Genomic DNA, 23,850 nt, shown 5'->3' with positions numbered 1-23,850 from the left:
AGTTTCATGTGATATCTATGAGGTGAAGTGATGAAGTGGTGGAGTAATAGCACAGATTTTCAGACGTATAAAAGTTTAATAAAACAAATTATCCCAATTATTTAAGACATTTTTTATTAGTATTATATTTACTTTTTTGCTGTAGGCTGCTGGAATGATACCTTTTCCTATTGGAATGAAGTAATATATATTAATCTATTTATTATTACATTTACTTTAGTTTTCCAGTTCTAAAGTTGATTATTATAGTCACCAAAATTATTATACTTTATATAGCTTGTTTAACTGTTTTTTTAAATTTAATTAGAATTATATATATATTTTTAATCTTGTTTTCAATGCAAATATAAAACTCACCGAACTTTTAGTTTTATTTAGTTATTAAATCAGATTTTATTAAAAGCTAGAAATCCAAAATAAAATAAATAAAATAAATAAAATAAATAAAATAAATAAAATAAATAAAATAAATAAAATAAATAAAATAAATAAAATAAATAAAATAAATAAAATAAATAAAATAAATATGTTTCACTTCATTTCTTGATTTCTAGCTTTTGTTATTATCCATAAATATGTTGTATCCTGTTTGTCTTTGGTTAAAGTTTTTCTAATTTTGTTTATATATTTATAAACGAATGAAAGAGTGCGTAACAAGTTTCCGAAGTGTTCTTGAAGGCAGCACAGATAAACACCGCCCCCTGCCCCTGCTGCCTGAGCGATGCGTTCACGGGCCTGTTATTTTTGAAAGTTGTCAACAGAGAGAAGAAACAGAAGAGAAAGAGGAGGAGAAAGACGAAGAGGAGGAGGAGGAGCGGTAAGAGAGCGGCTTCTAACCGACAGCAGAGCTCCGGAGGACCGGGAGGAGGAGGCATGGGCTGCAGCCACAGCAAGGTGAGAAGCACCGGGGACACAACGGAAGACTCCCGGTAGAAGTTCACTGTGCTGCATTAGCAGGCGGTGCTCAAGCGGCGCTTCGGCTTCTCAACGTGCGCGAGCCTCGGATAATAATGGAGCCCCAAAACACGCCGCGCGCGCTCCTTCACGTTAATTCTTCATAAATCAAACCAGACGAGCGGAGAAAACCCGACTTTAAACCGGAACGTGAACGTTACTTCTCTTTCTGCTGAACATCTGTTTCTAATCAGCAGCGTGTTTGAATCCGTTCCCACGACGTGCACGACGTGCACGAGCTGGACGAGGTTTCAACACGACGTGCACGATGCGCGCGAGCTGGGCGAAGTTTCAACACGACGTGCGCGACGCGCGCGAGCTGGACGAAGTTTCAACACGACGTGCGCGACGCGCGCGAGCTGGACGAAGTTTCAACACGACGTGCGCGACGCGCGCGAGCTGGACGAAGTTTCAACACGACGTGCGCGACGCGCGCGAGCTGGACGAAGTTTCAACACGACGTGCGCGACGCGCGCGAGCTGGACGAAGTTTCAACACGACGTGCGCGACGCGCGCGAGCTGGACGAAGTTTCAACACGACGTGCGCGACGCGCGCGAGCTGGGCGAAGTTTCAACACGACGTGCACATTATAATGAGATGTTATAATCTCCTTTATCATGACGTCATTCTCAGTGTGAGAAAGTGAGTTTTAAGAGTTTACAGGTTTAATCTTTATCTCTAATATAAAATAAGATAATCTCAGTGTGAGTTTTAAGAGTTTACAGGTTTAATCTTTATCTCTAATATAAAATAAGATAATCTCAGTGTGAGTTTTAAGAGTTTACAGGTTTAATCTTCTTTATCTCTAATATAAAATAAGATAATCGCAGTGTGAGTTTTAAGAGTTTACAGGTTTAATATTCTTTATCTCTAAGTGAGATACAGAGTTTTAAGAGTTGACAGTAATTAATTTTTTTGAAGACTTAAATGATCTTTTTGATTTTAATCTCCTTTGCGCTCTCTAAAATAGTCTTTGTATAAAAGTGTGTTTTTATCAGTTTAAATCTATTTGTTTGGTGTTTTTATCTCTATATATATACAATAAAATGCTGGTAGTGAGTTCCTGCTGTAATACTCTCATGATATCATAATCCTATTATCACATGTCTGGATATTATTACAGACACAAGCTGTTCTTTAATTTCTAAATACTTTGAAATAGTTCAAGTAAGTAGAAAACATTGTAACCTCTCTGTTGTTGACGAAGGTTCTAGTTCTTTGTTTACAGCTCATTCACCCTATGAGAATATCTGAGTATATTTTTATTGTCCTTTTCAATAGATTATTAGGAGTCCTTTTCAGAATAATGAATAATAAGTAAACGTAGTCGATGTGACCTTCTTTTCCTTTTTAGATATTTACTAATTAGATGTTAGTTTTTTATGAACCGGTAACGGTTATAATAAGTTGATAATAATAATAATAATAATACTAAGTTGATTTAGAGCTTCATTTATTTACGACATGGAGAATAAAGTCTGTCGTTGTTTCTTCAATGAAAAGGAGGGAAATATCTTTTAAAATGTCTTTTTTTATTGGATCAACCAGGTTATTACCTAGAAGCACAGAAACTCGTTGTTGTTGTTGTTGTTGTTGTCAAACTAGTTTGTTTATCGGACGGTTGCTTCATTGTATGAAAGCACGAATAAATAAATATCTATTTAACGTATTAAAGTAAAGTCTCACGGTCACAGAAAGTTTATTGAAAGGCATTCTGGGAAATGTAGTCCACCTCTTCCTGCTGGAATAAACGTGTTTATTAACCGAAATGTGTTTCAGCCGCTGTTACGCAACATGAGCGGTGAACTTATCTCAGAATAGAATGACTTAGAGGCTCAGAGCCGGATCAATGGACCGAGCCGCTGTAATGGTTCTAAAGGTTCCACACACGTTGCTCCTGTTCTCATGGTTCTTTATTCTCATGGTTCCTGTTCTCATGGTTCTTTATTCTCATGGTTCCTGTTCTCATGGTTCTTTATTCTCATGGTTCCTGTTCTCATGGTTCCTTAATCTCATGGTTCCTGTTGTTCTCATGGTTCTTTAATCTCATGGTTCCTGTTCTCATGGTTCCTTATTCTCATGGTTCCTGTTGTTCTCATGGTTCTTTATTCTCATGGTTCTTTATTCTCATGGTTCCTTATTCTCATGGTTCTTTATTCTCATGGTTCTTTATTCTCATGGTTCCTTATTCTCATGGTTCCTTCTCGTGGTTCTTTATTCTCATGGTTCCTGTTGTTCTCATGGTTCCTTATTCTCATGGTTCCTTCTCATGGTTCTTTATTCTCATGGTTCCTGTTGTTCTCATGGTTCTTTATTCTCATTGTTCTTTATTCTCATGGTTCCTTATTCTTATTCTCATGGTTCTTTATTCTCATGGTTCCTGTTGTTCTCATGGTTCTTTATTCTCATTGTTCTTTATTCTCATGGTTCCTTATTCTTATTCTCATGGTTCTTTATTCTCATGGTTCCTGTTGTTCTCATGGTTCTTTATTCTCATTGTTCTTTATTCTCATGGTTCCTTATTCTTATTCTCATGGTTCTTTATTCTCATGGTTCCTGTTGTTCTCATGGTTCCTTCTCATGGTTCTTTATTCTCATGGTTCCTTATTCTCATGGTTCCTTATTCTTCTCATGGTTCTATCATGGTTTTAAAGGTTCCACGCACTCACCGGCTGGAGCGTTGTTCCTGTTCTCAACAAAACAAAGACACACAATCCAAATGACAAATACACACAAATAAATAAAACAAACAAATTCAACTGAAATGTAACTTAAAGCTGTAAAATATAATGAGGATACTCCACCTCAGTATAGTCCTGGTCCTCTATATGACCTCAGTATAGTCCTGGTCCTCTATATGACCTCAGTGTAGTCCTGGTCCTCTATATTACCTCAGTGTAGTCCTGGTCCTCTATATGACCTCAGTATAGTCCTGGTCCTCTATATGACCTCAGTGTAGTCCTGGTCCTCTATATGACCTCAGTGTAGTCCTGGTCCTCTATATGACAGTGTAGTCCTGGTCCTGTATATGACCTCAGTGTAGTCCTGGTCCTCTATATGACCTCAGTGTAGTCCTGGTCCTGTATATGACCTCAGTGTAGTCCTGGTCCTGTATATGACCTCAGTGTAGTCCTGGTCCTCTATATGACCTCAGTGTAGTCCTGGTCCTCTATATGACCTCAGTATAGTCCTGGTCCTCTATATTACCTCAGTGTAGTCCTGGTCCTCTATATGACCTCAGTGTAGTCCTGGTCCTCTATATGACCTCAGTGTAGTCCTGGTCCTGTATATGACCTCAGTGTAGTCCTGGTCCTCTATATGACCTCAGTGTAGTCCTGGTCCTGTATATGACCTCAGTGTAGTCCTGGTCCTCTATATGACCTCAGTGTAGTCCTGGTCCTCTATATGACCTCAGTGTAGTCCTGGTCCTCTATATGACCTCAGTGTAGTCCTGGTCCTCTATATGACCTCAGTGTAGTCCTGGTCCTGTATATGACCTCAGTGTAGTCCTGGTCCTCTATATGACCTCAGTGTAGTCCTGGTCCTCTATATGACCTCAGTGTAGTCCTGGTCCTCTATATGACCTCAGTGTAGTCCTGGTCCGGTTGGTTAGCATAAGGCTGAGGTTGGTTAGCATAAGGCTGGTTAGTTAGCAGAAGGCTCCGGTTGGTTAGCATAAGGCTGAGGTTGGTTAGCATAAGGCTGGTTAGTTAGCAGAAGGCTCTGGTTGGTTAGCATAAGGCTGAGGTTGGTTAGCATAAGGCTGGTTAGTTAGCATAAGGCTGAGGTTGGTTAGTATAAGGCTGAGGTTAGTTAACTTAAGGCTGGTTAGTTAGCATAAGGCTGAGGTTGGTTAGTATAAGGCTGAGGTTAGTTAACTTAAGGCTGGTTAGTTAGCATAAGGCTGAGGTTGGTTAGCATAAGGCTGAGGTTGGTTAGCATAAGGCTGAGGTTAGTTAACTTAAAGCTGGTTAGTTAGCATAAGGCTGAGGTTGGTTAGCATAAGGCTGAGGTTAGTTAACTTAAGGCTGGTTAGTTAGCATAAGGCTGAGGTTGGTTAGCATAAGGCTGAGGTTGGTTAGCATAAGGCTGGTTAGTTGGCAGGAGCTTAAGGTTAGTTAGCAGAAGGCTATTATTACTTATTACTAACCTTATTACTAAGGTTAGCAGAAGGCAAAGTTAAACTATTAGCTTTTCCAATATTGTAGCTCGCTGGAGCCTCTAATCTCAGCTCATCGTCGCACACTCATGCACTTTTGATTCTGACAACAACAACAACAACACGACAAATTCATGATGAAAACTTTGTTTACAAAAGTTCTCGTGTGTTCGAGTCCTCGAGAGACAAAAAGCAGTGTTGAGAGTTTGCAGTAAAAACGGTCTTGTGATGTTTTCCTGATCGGCTCTGAAGCCCTCGGGTTCTTCTTGTGACTTCATGTTATTATTATTATTATTATTATTATTATTATTATCATTCAACCTCACATCGTTGTCTTTGTTTGCCTTAGTAAGTATTGATGGTAAAAGTACACCTTCTGTAGTAATAATAATAATCAGATGGTTAATAGTGAAGCTTCGTCCCGTGGGTCTCAACAGAGGGGTCGGCCCCCTCCAAAGGGTCACCAGATCAATCTAAAGGGGTCCTGAGACGTTTAAAGGGGAAGAAGAAGAAAGTGTGTTTTGATTTTGAACTTTTCTTCCGATTCCTTTGTGAAATGTTTGAACTTTGAAGTGTTAATAAAATGGTTATTAAATTATATTATAAATTTATATGTAAAAAAAACCTGAAATCTGAAAAGTAACTAGTAGATATGAACTTGTATTAAATTGAATGCAGTACAAAAGTACACTTTGCAGTTTGACATAAACCTCACCCATCGCCCCCCCGACCCCTGCAGGGCCCCGACCCCCATGTTGAGCACCACTTCCTGCCACAGAGCTGCAGCGAGCGGCGGTTTATTGAACTGAACTTTACCCGAAATGTCACCTGATGGAACTAATTGATGTATTGATTATTGATTACTGCTGATCAACACAGTGACATCGATTAGCAAAAATAACCACATCCACCCAAAGTCCCTGTTTACATAACGAGGCTTTGGTTCTGCCTGTTGGGGGTCCAGATGCATTGTGGGAAATACAGGAGCTTTTGATAAGGAAGAAAAAATGTATCTCCGGTTTTGGTGCGTCGATCTTTGACAATATTGAGTGTAATGTCAGATGTGTGTAGTACTCGTCACACTGTAGTACTCGTAGTACTGTAGTACTCGTCACACTGTAGTACTCGTCACACCGTAGTACTCGTCACACTGTAGTACTCGTCACACCGTAGTACTCGTCACACTGTAGTACTCGTCACACTGTAGTACTCGTAGTACTGTAGTACTCGTCACACTGTAGTACTCGTCACACTGTAGTACTCGTCACACTGTAGTACTCGTAGTACTGTAGTACTCGTCACACTGTAGTACTCGTCACACTGTAGTACTCGTCACACTGTAGTACTCGTCACACTGTAGTACTCGTAGTACTGTAGTACTCGTAGTACTGTAGTACTCGTCACACTGTAGTACTCGTCACACTGTAGTACTCGTCACACTGTAGTACTCGTAGTACTGTAGTACTCGTCACACTGTAGTACTCGTCACACTGTAGTACTCGTAGTACTGTAGTACTCGTCACACTGTAGTACTCGTCACACCGTAGTACTCGTCACACTGTAGTACTCGTCACACTGTAGTACTCGTCACACCGTAGTACTCGTCACACTGTAGTACTCGTCACACTGTAGTACTCGTCACACCGTAGTACTCGTCACACTGTAGTACTCGTAGTACTCGTCACACTGTAGTACTTGTCACACTGTAGTACTTGTCACACTGTAGTACTCGTAGTACTCGTCACACTGTAGTACTCGTCACACCGTAGTACTCGTCACACTGTAGTACTCGTAGTACTGTAGTACTCGTCACACTGTAGTACTCGTAGTACTCGTCACACCGTAGTACTCGTCACACTGTAGTACTCGTCACACTGTAGTACTCGTCACGCCGTAGTACTCGTCACGCCGTAGTACTCGTCACGCCGTAGTACTCGTCACGCCGTAGTACTCGTCACGCCGTAGTACTCGTCACGCCGTAGTACTCGTCACGCCGTAGTACTCGTCACACCGTAGTACTCGTCACACCGTAGTACTCGTCACACCGTAGTACTCGTCACACCGTAGTACTCGTCACACCGTAGTACTCGTCACACCGTAGTACTCGTCACACTGTAGTACTCGTCACACCGTAGTACTCGTCACACTGTAGTACTCGTAGTACTCGTCACACTGTAGTACTTGTCACACTGTAGTACTTGTCACACTGTAGTACTCGTAGTACTCGTCACACTGTAGTACTCGTCACACCGTAGTACTCGTCACACTGTAGTACTCGTAGTACTGTAGTACTCGTCACACTGTAGTACTCGTAGTACTGTAGTACTCGTCACACTGTAGTACTCGTAGTACTCGTCACACCGTAGTACTCGTCACACTGTAGTACTCGTAGTACTCGTCACACCGTAGTACTCGTCACGCTGTAGTACTCGTCACGCCGTAGTACTCGTCACGCCGTAGTACTCGTCACGCCGTAGTACTCGTCACGCCGTAGTACTTGTCACGCCGTAGTACTCGTAGTACTCGTCACACTGTAGTACTCGTCACACTGTAGTACTCGTCACACTGTAGTACTCGTAGTACTCGTCACACTGTAGTACTCGTCACACTGTAGTACTCGTCACGCCGTAGTACTCGTCACGCCGTAGTACTCGTCACGCCGTAGTACTCGTCACGCCGTAGTCACGCTGTAGTACTCGTCACGCTGTAGTACTCGTCACACCGTAGTACTCCGTCACACTGTACTACTCGTCACGTCGTAGTACTCGTCACGCCGTAGTACTCGTCACGCCGTAGTCACGCTGTAGTACTCGTCACGCTGTAGTACTCGTCACACTGTAGTACTCGTCACACTGTAGTACTCGTCACACTGTAGTACTCGTCACGCTGTAGTACTCGTCACACTGTAGTACTCGTCACACTGTAGTACTCGTCACACCGTAGTACTCCGTCACACTGTACTACTCGTCACGTCGTAGTACTCGTCACGCCGTACTACTCGTCATGCCGTAGTCACGCTGTAGTACTCGTCACGCCGTAGTACTCGTCACGCCGTAGTCACGCTGTAGTACTCGTCACGCCGTAGTACTCGTCACGCTGTAGTACTCGTCACGCTGTAGTACTCGTCACACTGTAGTACTCGTCACGCCGTAGTACTCGTCACGCCGTAGTCACGCTGTAGTACTCGTCACGCTGTAGTACTCGTCACACCGTAGTACTCCGTCACACTGTACTACTCGTCACGTCGTAGTACTCGTCACGCCGTACTACTCGTCATGCCGTAGTCACGCTGTAGTACTCGTCACGCCGTAGTACTCGTCACGCCGTAGTCACGCTGTAGTACTCGTCACGCCGTAGTACTCGTCACGCTGTAGTACTCGTCACGCTGTAGTACTCGTCACACTGTAGTACTCGTCACGCCGTAGTACTCGTCACGCCGTAGTCACGCTGTAGTACTCGTCACGCTGTAGTACTCGTCACACTGTAGTACTCGTCACGCCGTAGTACTCGTCACGCCGTAGTCACGCTGTAGTACTCGTCACACTGTAGTACTCGTAGTACTCGTCACACTGTAGTACTTGTAGTACTCGTCACACTGTAGTACTTGTCACGCCGTAGTACTCGTCACACTGTAGTACTTGTAGTACTCGTCACACTGTAGTACTCGTCACGCCGTAGAGAGTGGAAACAAATCTTACTTTAAAGGATAATTTCTCTTTTATTAAAACTTATCTTGGATTTATTTATTTTTGTATCCATAATTTATATCAGTAATTAACATGTGATCATGTGATCAGTACATCATGTGATCAGTACATATTGTGATCAGTAGAACATGTGATCATGTGATCAGTACATCATGTGATCAGTACATCATGTGATCAGTAGAACATGTGATCATTTGATCAGTACATCATTTGATCAGTAGAACATGTGATCATGTGATCAGTACATCATGTGATCAGTACATCATGTGATCAGTAGAACATGTGATCAGTACATCATGTGATCAGTAGAACATGTGATCAGTAGAACATGTGATCATGTGATCAGTAGAACATGTGATCAGTACATCATGTGATCAGTACATCATGTGATCAGTAGAACATGTGATCAGTAGAACATGTGATCAGTACATCATGTGATCAGTAGAACATGTGATCAGTACATCATGTGATCAGTAGAACATGTGATCAGTAGAACATGTGATCAGTACATCATGTGATCAGTACATCATGTGATCAGTACATCATGTGATCAGTAGAACATGTGATCAGTAGAACATGTGATCAGTACATCATGTGATCAGTAGAACATGTGATCAGTACAACATGTGATCAGTAGAACATGTGATCAGTAGAACATGTGATCAGTACATCTTGTGATCAGTAGAACATGTGATCAGTACATCTTGTGATCAGTACATCATGTGATCAGTACATCATGTGATCAGTACATCATGTGATCAGTAGAACATGTGATCAGTAGAACATGTGATCAGTACATCATGTGATCAGTAGAACATGTGATCAGTAGAACATGTGATCAGTACATCATGTGATCAGTAGAACATGTGATCAGTAGAACATGTGATCAGTAGAACAGCTGCAAGAGAACAGAACACATTTATCCCCAAAACTCAAGTTTAAAACTTAATAACTTTAAAACAGAATCTGAATGATTTAAAGTTCCTTCAGCATCAAAGTAATCCAGTTTACTGCCAATGGGAGTTTGAAGTTTTATGTATTTATTTATTATTACACAAAAGGATAAACACGCACACGCGTGAGCAGAATGACAACACGACCACCTGAAAACAAAAGAAAAATAAATCAATCAACAAAAACTAAAATCATATATTCAGCTCCTGAAGCAAAGCATTGTGGGAACTGTAGTTCCAAAGCATGGAGCACGATTAAAGTGGTCACGTTGGCACTAAACTCTCACGTCTCCTTGTCAATCGAACCTTGTCATTGTGTTGCCTCACAGAGGTCACAGGATAGAGGTCAAAGGTCACATTTGTAACCAATGTGAAGCGCTGATTCTGTGTTTTTGATAAGTCTCGAGTACGGCAGAATATCACAGCTCCACGTCGGCTGGACCTTGATCAGTGTATTGATTGATCAGTGTATTGATTGATCAGTGTATTGATTGATCAGTGTATTGATCAGGTTTTAGATTCACTGATTTCTCCTGAATCAACTCAGCAGACAATGACACTGCTTTGTTTAATTAAACAATTAGCTTATTGATTGATAATTAAAGGAATACTATTCCACACGTTGAAAGCTGCTCAGCCAGTAAAAATAGATGTGAGGTCTCACCAACCAGAGAGAGAGAAGACGCTGTCCAGGTGCATTGTGGGACATGTAGGCCTGAAAGTCCGGATATGTGCACCGCTGCTGCTCCATTTAGGAACATCTGGTTTTTAATCTGTTATTAAAGTTTTATTGGCGAGTGCATTTCCTCCAGAGGGGATGAGCTGTTTTAGTTCTGTCGTCGTGACAACCTGAGCTGTTGACGTTTTATTGACTAAACTAAGGAGGAAAGGATCAATCAAAACACATTCCTGGTTAATGATGAGGGAAATGATTATTAGTGTCGGCTCTCATGTTAAAAGCCTCATGCGGCAGAATCACATCACTCTAAAAGACGTCAAACCGGTTGAAGATCAGATTCATGCTCCTCCTCCTGCTCCTCCTCCTCCTATTCATCCTCCTCCTCCTCCTGCTCCTGCTCCTCCTCCTCCTCTTCCTCCTCCTATTCATCCTCCTCCTCCTGCTCCTCCTCCTCCTCCTCTTCCTCCTGCTCCTCCTGCTCCTCCTCCTGCTCCTGCTGCTGCTCCTCCTCTCGCTCTTCCTCCTCCTCCTCCTGCTCCTCCTCCTGCTCCTGCTGCTCCTCCTCCTCTCGCTCCTCCTGCTCCTGCTCCTCCTCCTCTCGCTCCTCCTCCTGCTCCTCCTTCTCTCGCTCTTCCTCCTGCTCTTCCTCATCCTCCTCCTCCTCCTGCTCTTCCTTTTCCTCCTCTTCCTCCTCCTCCTCCTCCTCCTTCTGCTCAGAGGTGTAAACAGACTAGAGCCTCCTGAACCGAGCGACATGTTTAAACCAGAGAGATTTATTTCAGTTTAGAGTTTAAATAAAGTTGCTGTCCAGTGTGTGTGTGTGTGTGTGTGTGTGTGTGTGATTGTGATTGTGCAATGGCATCTATGTGTGTGTTGTCTATGCTACTGTTGGTATGTGTGTGCTTGAGGCCTGGAGTGTGATCTTCTCGCTCTAGTGTGCTTGTGCAAAGTTTGGCTACACACCCAATCTTTTGTGTGTGTAGATGGAATCCACCAGTTGACCAGTTATGTAAAAACATGTCAACCAGTAGCAGCATTTTGCAGCAGAGTGAGACCTGCGACCAGGAGGCGACTCCTCTGGTTGTATAGAAGTCTATGCTTCATGTGTTAAAGCTGCATTCTCTCTCCTGACCACCAGGGGGCGACTCCTCTGGTTGTATAGAAGTCTATGCTTCATGTGTTAAAGCTGCATTCTCTCTCCTGACCACCAGGGGGCGACTCCTCTGGTTGTATAGAAGTCTATGCTTCATGTGTTAAAGCTGCATTATCTCTCCTGACCACCAGGGGGCGACTCCTCTGGTTGTATAGAAGTCTATGCTTCATGTGTTAAAGCTGCATTCTCTCTCCTGACCACCAGGGGGCGACTCCTCTGGTTGTATAGAAGTCTATGCTTCATGTGTTAAAGCTGCATTCTCTCTACTGACCACCAGGGGGCGACTCCTCTGGTTGTATAGAAGTCTATGCTTCATGTGTTAAAGCTGCATTCTCTTTCCTGACCACCAGGGGGCGACTCCTCTGGTTGTATAGAAGTCTATGCTTCATGTGTTAAAGCTGCATTATCTCTCCTGACCACCAGGGGGCGACTCCTCTGGTTGTATAGAAGTCTATGCTTCATGTGTTGAAGCTGCATTCTCTCTCCTGACCACCAGGGGGCGACTCCTCTGGTTGTATAGAAGTCTATGCTTCATGTGTTAAAGCTGCATTCTCTCTCCTGACCACCAGGGGGCGACTCCTCTGGTTGTATAGAAGTCTATGCTTCATGTGATAAAGCTGCATTCTCTCTCCTGACCACCAGGGGGCGACTCCTCTGGTTGTATAGAAGTCTATGCTTCATGTGTTAAAGCTGCATTCTCTCTCCTGACCACCAGGGGGCGACTCCTCTGGTTGTATAGAAGTCTATGCTTCATGTGATAAAGCTGCATTCTCTCTCCTGACCACCAGGGGGTGACTCCTCTGGTTGTATAGAAGTCTATGCTTCATGTGATAAAGCTGCATTCTCTCTCCTGACCACCAGGGGGCGACTCCTCTGGTTGTATAGAAGTCTATGCTTCATGTGTTAAAGCTGCATTCTCTCTCCTGACCACCAGGGGGCGACTCCTCTGGTTGTATAGAAGTCTATGCTTCATGTGATAAAGCTGCATTCTCTCTCCTGACCACCAGGGGGCGACTCCTCTGGTTGTATAGAAGTCTATGCTTCATGTGATAAAGCTGCATTCTCTCTCCTGACCACCAGGGGGTGACTCCTCTGGTTGTATAGAAGTCTATGCTTCATGTGATAAAGCTGCATTCTCTCTACATAATCAACCTGGTTCATAACCGCTCGACCTCTGAAACGTCATTTCTCTTCCTGTCGTTATCAGAAGAAAAGCAAGAAGGGAGAGAAGAGCCGGAAGGACCAGAGCCGCCGAGATGAGGGAGGTGTGTGTGTGTGTGTGTGTGTGTGTGTGTGTGTGTGTGTGTGTGTGTGTGTGTGTGTGTGTGTGTGTGTGTGTGTGTGTGTGTGTGTGTGTGTGTGTGTGTGTGTGTGTGTGTGTGTGTGTGTGTGTGTGTGTGTGCGCCTCATTCTCACTTCCTGTTTTTACACCTAAATGTCACGAGAATCAATCCGCTAAACGACGCCAGCGAGATTAAAGTTTCTCTTTATTAACAATCACTAAACCGGCTGATTTGTATTTTATATTAATTTTTTAAATCTTAATACATCATAACATCATAATACATTTTTATTGGTAATATAATTTATTCCAAGAGAGAGCCGTCTGTTGTGGAGCGGTGACTCACTTCCTCCTCATGAGTTTATGAGTTTATGAGTTTATGAGCTCATGAACTCATTACTTGTAACTTGTAATTACAGGTTTCCTGTAGTGCAGACGCTACAGGAAACCACTCAACAGCTGCTTTGAAGTCACTCAAGATGTCGAGTTTAACATTAGAGATTTTAAAGTTTTATTTATCTTCTACACGTCACACGGTTTAGGTTTTTGTCATTTTATTAAACACAAATTACATTACATTACTTTACATTACTTTACATTACTTTACATTACATTACATTACATTACATTACATTAATTTACTTTACATTACATTACATTACATTACATTACATTACATTACTTTACTTTACTTTACTTTACATTACATTACATTACATTACATTACATTACATTACATTACTTTACTTTACTTTACATTACATTACATTACATTACATTACTTTACATTACATTACATTACATTTAGCTGACGCTTTTATCCAAAGTGACTTACAATAAGTCCATTAAACCATGAGTCCAAACTCAGAACAACAAGAATCAAGAAAGTACAATTTCTTCAATAAAGTTAAACTACAAAGTGCTATCAGTAAGAGACATTTAAGTGCTACTAAAGTGTTAAACTACAAAGTGCTATCAGTAAGAGACATTTAAGTGCTACTAAAGTGACATTTAAGTGCTACTAAAGTGTTAAACTACAAAGTGCTATCAGTAAGAGACATTTAAGTGCTACTAAAGTGCTAAACTACAAAGTTCTGTCAGTAAGAGACATTTAAGTGCTACTAAAGTGCTAAACTACAAAGTGCTGTCAGTAAGAGACATTTAAGTGCTACTAAAGTGCTACTACAGCTCTACCTTCCCTATTCAAGGTGTAGTCACTAAGATGTGTTTTAGTCTGTAGAGACTTCCTGTCCTGATGTCAATGGGGAGCTCGTTCCACCAATGAGGAGCCAGCACAGCAAACAGTCTGACTTTGAGTGTTTAGCTCGAAGTGAAGGAGCTACAAGCTGATTGGTGGAGGTTAGACCATGTCCTGGTGTGAGGTTAGACCATGTCCTGGGTGTGAGGTTAGACCATGTCCTGGGTGTGAGGTTAGACCATGTCCTGGGTGTGAGGTTAGACCATGTCCTAGTGTGAGGTTAGACCATGTCCTGGTGTGAGGTTAGACCATGTCCTAGTGTGAGGTTAGACCATGTCCTGGGTGTGAGGTTAGACCATGTCCTGGGTGTGAGGTTGGACCATGTCCTGGATGTGAGGTTAGACCATGTCCTGGTGTGAGGTTAGACCATGTCCTGGGTGTGAGGTTAGACCATGTCCTGGATGTGAGGTTAGACCATGTCCTGGGTGTGAGGTTAGACCATGTCCTGGATGTGAGGTTAGACCATGTCCTGGTGTGAGGTTAGACCATGTCCTGGATGTGAGGTTAGACCATGTCCTGGGTGTGAGGTTAGACCATGTCCTGGTGTGAGGTTAGACCATGTCCTGGTGTGAGGTTAGACCATGTCCTGGGTGTGAGGTTAGACCATCTCCTGGTGTGAGGTTAGACCATGTCCTGGATGTGAGGTTAGACCATGTCCTGGATGTGAGGTTAGACCATGTCCTGGGTGTGAGGTTAGACTATGTCCTGGATGTGAGGTTAGACCATGTCCTGGGTGTGAGGTTAGACCATGTCCTGGTGTGAGGTTAGACCATGTCCTGGGTGTAAGGTTAGACCATGTCCTGGTGTGAGGTTAGACCATGTCCTGGGTGTGAGGTTAGACCATGTCCTGGATGTGAGGTTAGACCATGTCCTGGGTGTGAGGTTAGACCATGTCCTGGGTGTGAGGTTAGACCATATCCTGGTGTGAGGTTAGACCATATCCTGGTGTGAGGTTAGACCATGTCCTGGGTGTGAGGTTAGACCATGTCCTGGATGTGAGGTTAGACCATGTCCTGGGTGTGAGGTTAGACCATGTCCTGGGTGTGAGGTTAGACCATGTCCTGGATGTGAGGTTAGACCATGTCCTGGTAACCAGTGAAGGTCGCGGAGGAGCAGAGGATTGTGGGTAAATGCAGCTGCATTCTGGATGAGCTGTAGAGGTCGAATGGCATTAGCAGGTAGACCTGAAGGAGGGAGTTACAGTAGTCTAGCTGTGAGATGACCAGAACCTGGACCAGAACCTGGACCAGAACCTGGACCAGAACCTGGACCAGAACCTGGACCAGAACCTGTGCCACCTTCTGAGTGAGAAGAGTATATGTGTATATTCACTGCAGTCGTGAACACAGGATCCTCCTCTGCAGGTAAACGAGCGACAGGTGAGCCGGACGTCTGTCTGGAGAAGCAGCTGGAGCGCTTTGAGTGGCAGCTGAGGATCTTAAGGGAGGCCAATGGGAACCCGGAGAGGGCGGAGCTTCTGAGAGACCACACCGACAAGGAGGTCTGTTCCCTGGTGCTGAGCCTCCTGGAGAAGGTGAGGAGCCAAGTCCATGTGTTACGCTGCTCGTTCCCTTTGGAACAAAAAATACAAAAAAAACGTACACATACGACATCCCTGACCTTTGACCTCACATCAAATCAGGAAAAACTCCCTTTCAGGGGAAAAAAGTGAAGAAACCTTCAGGAGAGCAACAGAGGAGGATCCCTCTCCCCGGATGGACAGATGAATAGATGTCATGTGACCAGATGAACAGAGTTACAGAGTTACATAAACACATTACATGAATATGACAATGTATGAATGGAACTCCAATCCATGAAACAGAAGGAGGTAGAGAGGAGGGGGGGCGGGGCATCAGCAGGGCCAATGGGAGGCCGGCTCACCAGCATCAGACACCTCCAGGTCCAATGGACCCTATGAGACGTGAAGTCACAACGACTCCGGGGAGGAAGCAGAGTTAATAAGGTGCAATGGAGAGATGTAAATTCATCCATAAGGAGAGAGAGAAGAGGAGATAGGTGCTCAGTGTATCCTAAAACATCCCCCAGCAGCCTATAAGCCTATAGCAGCATATCAAGGGGCTGGACCAGGGCAAACCTGATTCAGCCCTAACTATAAGCACTATTAAAGAGGAAAGTCTTAAGTCTATTCTTGAATGAGGTGACTGTGTCTGCCTCCTGGACTGAAAGTGGAAGCTGGTTCCATAAAAGAGGAGCTTGATAACTGAAGGCTCTGGCTCCCATCCTACTTTTTAGGACTCTAGGAACCACAAGTAGCCCCGCATTTAGTGAGCGCAGCTCTCTAGTGGGGCAATATGGTACTACAAGCTCCTTAAGATATGATGGTGCATCACCAATCAAGGCTTTGTAGGTGAGGAGAAGAATTTTAAATGTGATTCTTGATTTTACAGGGAGCCAGTGCAGAGCAGCTAATACAGGAGTCATGTGATCTCTTTTCTTAGTTTTTGTGAGTACAATTATGAAGCACGTCATTATTATGAAGCTGTGATGATGTTTCAAGTGACGTCGCCGTGACAACGCACTCCGTGTTTCTTCCCTGTTTCCCTCCTCGCCTTCGCAGCGCTTCCTCTTCAAAATAAAAGTTCTAAAGTCTTTTTTGTGAATGTTTCAGGTGAAAACGGAGACGACGGTGGATCTGAACGTTCTGCGTGAACAGAAATGTGAAACCGCCTCGAAGGAACACGAGAGGAACGTGGAAGGTGAGGACATCATGTTCTGTTCATCACCCAGACAAAGACGCTTTGCTCCCGACAGGAACTCCACTCTGCATCATTTTGATGAGTGGAAACTGAATTCATTATTTATTATCACCAGTATTCACGTCATTAAAAACGTGTTCTATGTGTTTAAACTTGTAGACACTTAACAATCACTCAACATTTAAATTAATTGCGTTTATAGTTTTATTCCTTTCATTCTTCTGCAGTATTTGTGTCTAAATAGTGAAACACTATATAATCACTAAAGATTTGTACACTTTTATCGTCACCTTTGTCATTTTTTGGGGGCTCCTATCAGATTTATTCTGTTAAATAATTGTGGTTTATAGGTGCGTTTGTGCACGTGGAGTTTATGACACAGGAAGTCTGCAGAATATTATAAGGTCTTTAATAAGTTTTATTTCTTTGGTTTCTTCTGCAGAGCTGCACAAGAAACACGAACAAGAGAAAACTGAAGCGACGGAAACGTTTCAGGCTGCTGAGAACGTCCTCAAGGTAAACAAACAAACAAACAAGCTGAAGTAATGTCATTTCACCAGAAGAACGGGCTTTACGGTTCCCCTAGTGGCCTCTGGCGGTATTGCAGCGTTTTCCCCATAGACCTCAATTATAAAAGGCGCCTTTTAAAACTGTTGGCCTTGAACTAATAAACGAGGTCGACTGCAACTCTGTTATGATTTATTGATTTATTGATCCACTGAGGTTTATATTTGTAAAACTTTCTTTGAGCCGAGAAAAGCGATTTTAAAATTAATGTTTGTGTTATAAGAAGTGTTTTTGTGTTTATAATATTGTGTTTTCCTGCATATATATATAATTATTAATATCTAAAAAAAATTAAATCCCAAAAATAATATATATATATATAGAAAAAGAAAAAGAGAGAGATACAAAATAATATTAATATACTTATTAATTTTGTATAATTTGTTGTATTATTTGTGCCGTGAATGAAGGCGGAGGTGGAGCAGCTGACCTCAGATCTGCAGGTTTATAACGAGCTGAAGAAGAGACGAGACGAGTCGACGTTTAAGAAAGACCTGCAGAGAAACCTTCAGGTGAGTCTTGTTGTGTTGTTGTGTTGTTTTGTTGTTTTGAGCTCCGGTCAGAAAACAAGTTTTAAAAGTTGTTGACTAGAAAACTAACAAAACGTGAATTCAGACTTTTTACAAATCTGCATCATTGTGTCGATATTTTGTCTTTTTATCCGTTTATTGCAACACTTTGTTTATTTTGTGTAAACAAGTCAACGTGTTGGATAAACACTCAATAATCCCTCAGTCAGTGGACTTTCATTTGTATTTTATTTTCCTTTTATTATTTAAATTGTTAAATGTAATAATCTATTTTATTTTATGTATATTTGTAAACATGTTCAAATCTAATTCCCTCCAGGCCCACGGCAGCCCAGGTGCATTCTGGGAGTCTGAGCAGGAGTCTCTGCTGTTTGTGATCGAGATGAAGACTGAGCGCGTGCAGGAGCAGAGCAGGAAGCTGCAGCAGATGGACGCTCTGGTGGGAGGCGTTGTTTACCTCATTGTTTACCTCGCCTCTCTGTTTACCTCGTTGTTTACCTCGCTGGTTACCTCGCTGGTTACCTCATTGTTTGCCTCGTTGTTTACCTCTTTGTTTACCTAGTTGTTTACCTTGTTGGTTACCTCGCTGTTTATCTCGTTTACCTCGCTGGTTACCTCGCTGGTTACCTCACTGGTTACCTCATTGTTTGCCTCGTTGTTTACCTCATTGTTTACCCCGTCTCACTGTTTACCTCGCTGTTTACCTCGTTGGTTACCTCGCTGGTTACCTCGTTGTTTACCTCATTGTTTACCTCGCCACACTGTTTACCTCGCTGTTTACCTCGTTGTTTACCTCGCCTCGCTGTTTACCTCGTTGTTTACCTCATTGTTTACCTCGCCTCACTGTTTACCTCGCTGTTTACCTCGTTGTTTACCTCACCTCGCTGTTTACCTCGCTGTTTGCCTCATTGTTTACCTCGCTGTTTACCTCGTTGTTACCTCATCTCACTGTTTACCTTGTTGTTTGCCTCGTTGTTTACCTCACCTCGCTGTTTACCTCGTTGTTTACCTCATTGTTTGCCTCACTGTTTGCCTCGGTGTTTACCTCGTTGTTTACCTCGCTGTTTGCCTCGCTGTTTACCTCGCTGTTTACCTCGTTGTTTACCTCGTTGTTTACCTTGCTGTTTACCTCGTTGTTTATCTCGCTGTTTACCTCGTTGTTTATCTCGCTGTTTACCTCGCTGTTTACCTCGTTGTTTATCTCGCTGTTTACTTCGTTGTTTACCTCGTTGTTTGCCTCGTTGTTTACCTCATTGTTTACCCCATCTCACTGTTTACCTCGCTGTTTACCTCGTTGGTTACCTCACTGGTTACCTTGTTGTTTACCTCATTGTTTACCTCGCCTCACTGTTTACCTCGCTGTTTACCTTGTTGTTTACCTCGCCTCGCTGTTTACCTCGTTGTGTGCCTCATTGTTTACCTCGCCTCACTGTTTACCTCATTGTTTACCTTGTTGTTACCTCACCTCGCTGTTTACCTCGTTGTTTGCCTCGTTGTTTACCTCGCCTCGCTGTTTACCTCGTTGTTTACCTCGCTGTTTGCCTCACTGTTTACCTCGTTGTTTACCTCATTGTTTGCCTCGCTGTTTGCCTCACTGTTTGCCTCGCTGTTTACCTCGTTGTTTACCTCGCTGTTTGCCTCGCTGTTTACCTCGCTGTTTACCTCACTGTTTGCCTCGCTGTTTACCTCGTTGTTTACCTTGCTGTTCACCTCGCTGTTTACCTCGCTGTTTACCTCGCCTCACTGTTTACCTCTCTGTTTACCTCACTGTTTACCTCGTTGTTTACCTCGTTGTTTACCTCGTTGTTTGCCTCGTTGTTTGCCTCGTTGTTTACCTCGTTGTTTACCTCGTTGTTTGCCTCGTTGTTTACCTCACTGTTTACCTTGTTGTTTACCTCACTGTTTACCTCGTTGTTTGCCTCGCTCTTTACCTCGCTGTTTACCTTGTTGTTTACCTCGTTGTTTACCTCGTTGTTTGCCTCACTGTTTACCTCGTTGTTTACCTCATTGTTTGCCTCGCTGTTTGCCTCGCTGTTTGCCTCGCTGTTTGCCTCGCTGTTTACCTCGCTGTTTGCCTCGCTGTTTACCTCACTGTTTACCTCGTTGTTTGCCTCGCTCTTTACCTCGCTGTTTACCTTGTTGTTTACCTCGTTGTTTGCCTCACTGTTTACCTCGTTGTTTACCTCATTGTTTGCCTCGCTGTTTGCCTCGCTGTTTACCTCGCTGTTTACCTCGTTGTTTACCTCGTTGTTTACCTCGCTGTTTACCTCGCTGTTTACCTCGCTGTTTACCTCGTTGTTTACCTCGTTGTTTACCTCGTTGTTTACCTCGTTGTTTACCTCGTTGTTTGCCTCGCTGTTTGCCTCGCTGTTTGCCTCGCTGTTTGCCTCGCTGTTTACCTCACTGTTTACCTCGTTGTTTACCTTGCTGTTTACCTCGCTGTTTACCTCGTTGTTTACCTCGTTGTTTGCCTCGCTGTTTACCTCGTTGTTTACCTCATTGTTTACCGGACTCTTCATGGTCTCGCTCCTCTTCATCATCTTCTTCCTCTTCTTCGTCCTCAGGTGGAGAAGAATCTGTCTTTGGAGGATCAGATCGTTCTGGTCCTGCAGCAGAACGAGGACCTGAGAGTCCGGATAGACAACGGCCAGACTCTCATTCAGTATGTGGTGGTTGTTGTTGTTGTTGTTGTTGTTGTTCCTCTCCCTCTTCCTCCTCTTCTTCTTCTTCTTCTTCTTCCTCCTATTCCTCTTCTTCCTATTCTTCCCCTCTCCCTCTTCCTCTCCCTCTCCTTCTCCCTTTTCCTCTTCCTCTCCCTTTTCCTCCTCTTCTTCTTCCTCTTCCTCTTCCTATCCCTTTTCCTCTTCTTCCTTTCCCTCTTCTTCCTCTCCCTTTTCCTCTTCTTCTTCTTCCTCTTCCTCCTCTTCTTCTTCCTCTTCCTCTCCCTCTTCCTCCTATTCCTCTTCTTCCTCTTCTCCCTCTTCCTCTTCCTCTCCCTTTTCCTCCTCTTCTTCTTCCTCTTCCTCTCCCTTTTCCTCTTCCTCTCCCTCTTCCTCCTATTCTTCTTCTTCCTATTCTTCCTCTCCCTCTTCCTTTTCCTCTTCTTCTCCCTCTCCCTCTTCCTCTCCCTCTTCCTCTCCCTCTCCCTCTTCCTCCTCTCCCTCTTCCTCTTCCTCTCCCTCTTCCTCTCCCTCTTCCTCTTCCTCTCCCTCTCCCTCTTCCTCTCCCTCTCCCTCTCCCTCTCCCTCTTCCTCTTCCTCTTCATCTTCCTCTCCATCTCCATCTCCATCTCCCTCTCCCTCTCCCTCTTCCTCTTCCTCTCCCTCTTTCTCTCCATCTCCCTCTTCCTCTTCCTCTCCATCTCCCTCTTCCTCTTCATCTTCCTCTCCCTCCTCTTCCTCTCCCTCTCCCTCTTCCTCCTCTTCCTCTCCATCTCCCTCTTCCTCTTCATCTTCCTCTTCCTCTCCCTCTCCCTCTTCCTCTCCCTCTTCCTCCTATTCTTCTTCTTCCTATTCTTCCTCTCCCTCTTCCTCTCCCTCCTCTTCCTCTCCCTCTCCCTCTTCCTCTCCCTCTCCCTCTTCCTCCTCTTCCTCTACCTCTCCCTCTTCCTCTCCCTCCTCTTCCTCTACCTCTCCCTCTTCCTCTCCCTCTCCCTCTACCTCCTCTTCCTCTCCCTCTCCCTCTCCCTCTCCCTCTCCCTCTTCCTCTTCCTCTTCCTCTCCCTCTCCCTCCTCTTCCTCTCCCTCTCCCTCTCCCTCTCCCTCCTCTTCATCTTCCTCTCCCTCTCCCTCTTCCTCTCCATCTCCCTCTTCCTCTCCATCTCCATCTCCCTCTTCCTCTCCCTCTTCATCTTCCTCTCCCTCTTCATCTCCATCTCCATCTCCATCTCCATCTCCATCTCCATCTCCATCTCCATCTCCATCTCCATCTCCATCTCCATCTCCCTCTCCCTCTCCCTCTCCCTCTCCCTCTCCCTCTCCCTCTCCCTCTCCCTCTTCCTCTTCCTCTTCCTCTCCATCTCCCTCTTCCTCTTCCTCTTCCTCTCCATCTCCCTCTTCCTCTTCCTCTTCCTCTCCCTCCTCTCCCTCTTCCTCTTCCTCTCCCTCTTCCTCCTCTTCCTCTCCATCTCCCTCTTCCTCTTCCTCTCCCTCTTCCTCCTATTCTTCTTCTTCCTATTCTTCCTCTCCCTCTTCCTTTTCCTCTTCTTCTCCCTCTCCCTCTTCCTCTCCCTCTCCCTCTTCCTCCTCTTCCTCTTCCTCTCCCTCTTCCTCTCCCTCTCCCTCTTCCTCTTCCTCTCCCTCCTCTTCCTCTCCCTCTCCCTCTCCCTCTCCCTCTCCCTCTCCCTCTCCCTCTCCCTCTACCTCTCCCTCCTCTTCCTCTCCCTCTTCCTCTTCCTCTCCCTCTCCCTCTCCCTCTCCCTCTCCCTCTCCCTCCTCTTCATCTTCCTCTCCCTCTCCCTCCTCTTCATCTTCCTCTCCCTCCTCTTCCTCTCCCTCTCCCTCTTCCTCTCCCTCTACCTCTCCCTCCTCTTCCTCTCCCTCTCCCTCTCCCTCTCCCTCCTCTTCATCTTCCTCTCCCTCTCCCTCCTCTTCATCTTCCTCTCCCTCTTCCTCTCCCTCTCCCTCCTCTTCCTCTCCCTCTCCCTCTCCCTCTCCCTCCTCTTCCTCTCCCTCTCCCTCTCCCTTTCCCTCTCCCTCTCCCTCCTCTTCCTCTTCCTCTTCCTCTCCCTCTCCCTCTCCCTCTTCCTCTTCCTCTCCCTCTCCCTCTCCCTCTTCCTCTCCCTCTCCCTCTCCCTCTCCCTCTCCCTCTCCCTCCTCTTCCTCTCCCTCTCCCTCTCCCTCCTCTTCATCTTCCTCTCCCTCTCCCTCCTCTCCCTCTCCCTCCTCGTCCTCTTCCTCTTCCTCGTCCTCTCCCTCGCCCTCTTCTTCTTCCTCTTCCTCTCCCTCTCCCTCTCCCTCTCCCTCTTCCTCTCCCTCTTCCTCCTCTTCCTCTTCCTCCTCTTCCTCTCCCTCTCCCTCCCTTTACATCTGATCCAAAACATTTGGTTTTATTTAAGTATTAAAATGAGGTTATAATATTTCAGAACTTTGAGGGAATAAAAACATTATTAATATCTAATATTAACTAATTATTATTATTTTACACTAAAACGGAACAAATCAGGAAATCAACAAATATGGAGAAATTAAATCAAGATTATTTTTGGGAATGTTGTCCCGGCGTGAATACTGGACAATTATTTTATAATAAAATCAATGAAAATAACTTTTAATTTTACTAAAATAATTTAAATTCTTTAATTAATTAAACTGTCAACAGAAACCCTGAATCATCAAAATGAAATGAAATAAAATATTATCGTTTCGTGATCCTCGTTGGCTCTTTAAATTAATTAAAAGATAATAATAATCATTAATTTCTTTTTGTTTTAAATAGTTTTTTATAGAAAGGAAAAAGCAGAGAAACGATAAAGATGAAGGACGGAGAGATATTTCCTTTTGTTGCCCAATGACCCAAAAAGGTTTCATAAATTAAAGGTTTAAACCTTCATAAATAGTTTTGCTTGTTATAATTAATAATTAATTTATCAGGAAACTAACTCAAGTTTGCTTTTTTGTTGTTGTTTGTTTCCCATCGTTGTTGTTGTTGTTGTTGTTTCCCAGGCAGCTGTCCATGGAGCAGCAGGACCTCAAGGTGGCGCTGGAGAGGCAGGCCGTCCTGAACCGGAAGCTCTCTCAGGAGAAGGAGCAGCTGGTGTTCAAGCTGAGGCACAGGGACTCGTGTCCGACCCTTCACCTGCCGGTCCTGATGCAGGAGATCGCCCCCAGGTGATCCCCAGGTGATCGCCCAGGTGATCGCCCAGGTGATCGCCCCCAGGGGATCCCCC

General features: G+C 44.1%; 1 protein-coding gene across 1 annotated transcript; it reads left to right on the top strand.

Moving 5' to 3' along the window:
• Positions 1–718: 718 nt before the first annotated feature.
• Positions 719–23,850, top strand: ccdc69 (coiled-coil domain containing 69). Its single transcript, XM_034543977.1, has 9 exons — positions 719–894; positions 12,814–12,871; positions 15,511–15,680; positions 16,779–16,866; positions 17,309–17,382; positions 17,844–17,945; positions 18,283–18,402; positions 20,528–20,625; positions 23,627–23,850. The coding sequence occupies exons 1-9, from the start codon at positions 874–876 to the stop codon at positions 23,793–23,795; spliced, it is 900 nt and encodes a 299-aa protein (XP_034399868.1). The 5' UTR covers positions 719–873; the 3' UTR covers positions 23,796–23,850.

The sequence above is a fragment of the Cyclopterus lumpus genome, chromosome 10, assembly GCF_009769545.1.
Source record: "Cyclopterus lumpus isolate fCycLum1 chromosome 10, fCycLum1.pri, whole genome shotgun sequence".
In the NCBI taxonomy this organism is placed as follows: domain Eukaryota; kingdom Metazoa; phylum Chordata; class Actinopteri; order Perciformes; family Cyclopteridae; genus Cyclopterus; species Cyclopterus lumpus.
The sequence above is the reverse complement of the archived record's forward strand: the minus strand, read 5'-3'. Positions and strand labels throughout refer to the sequence as shown.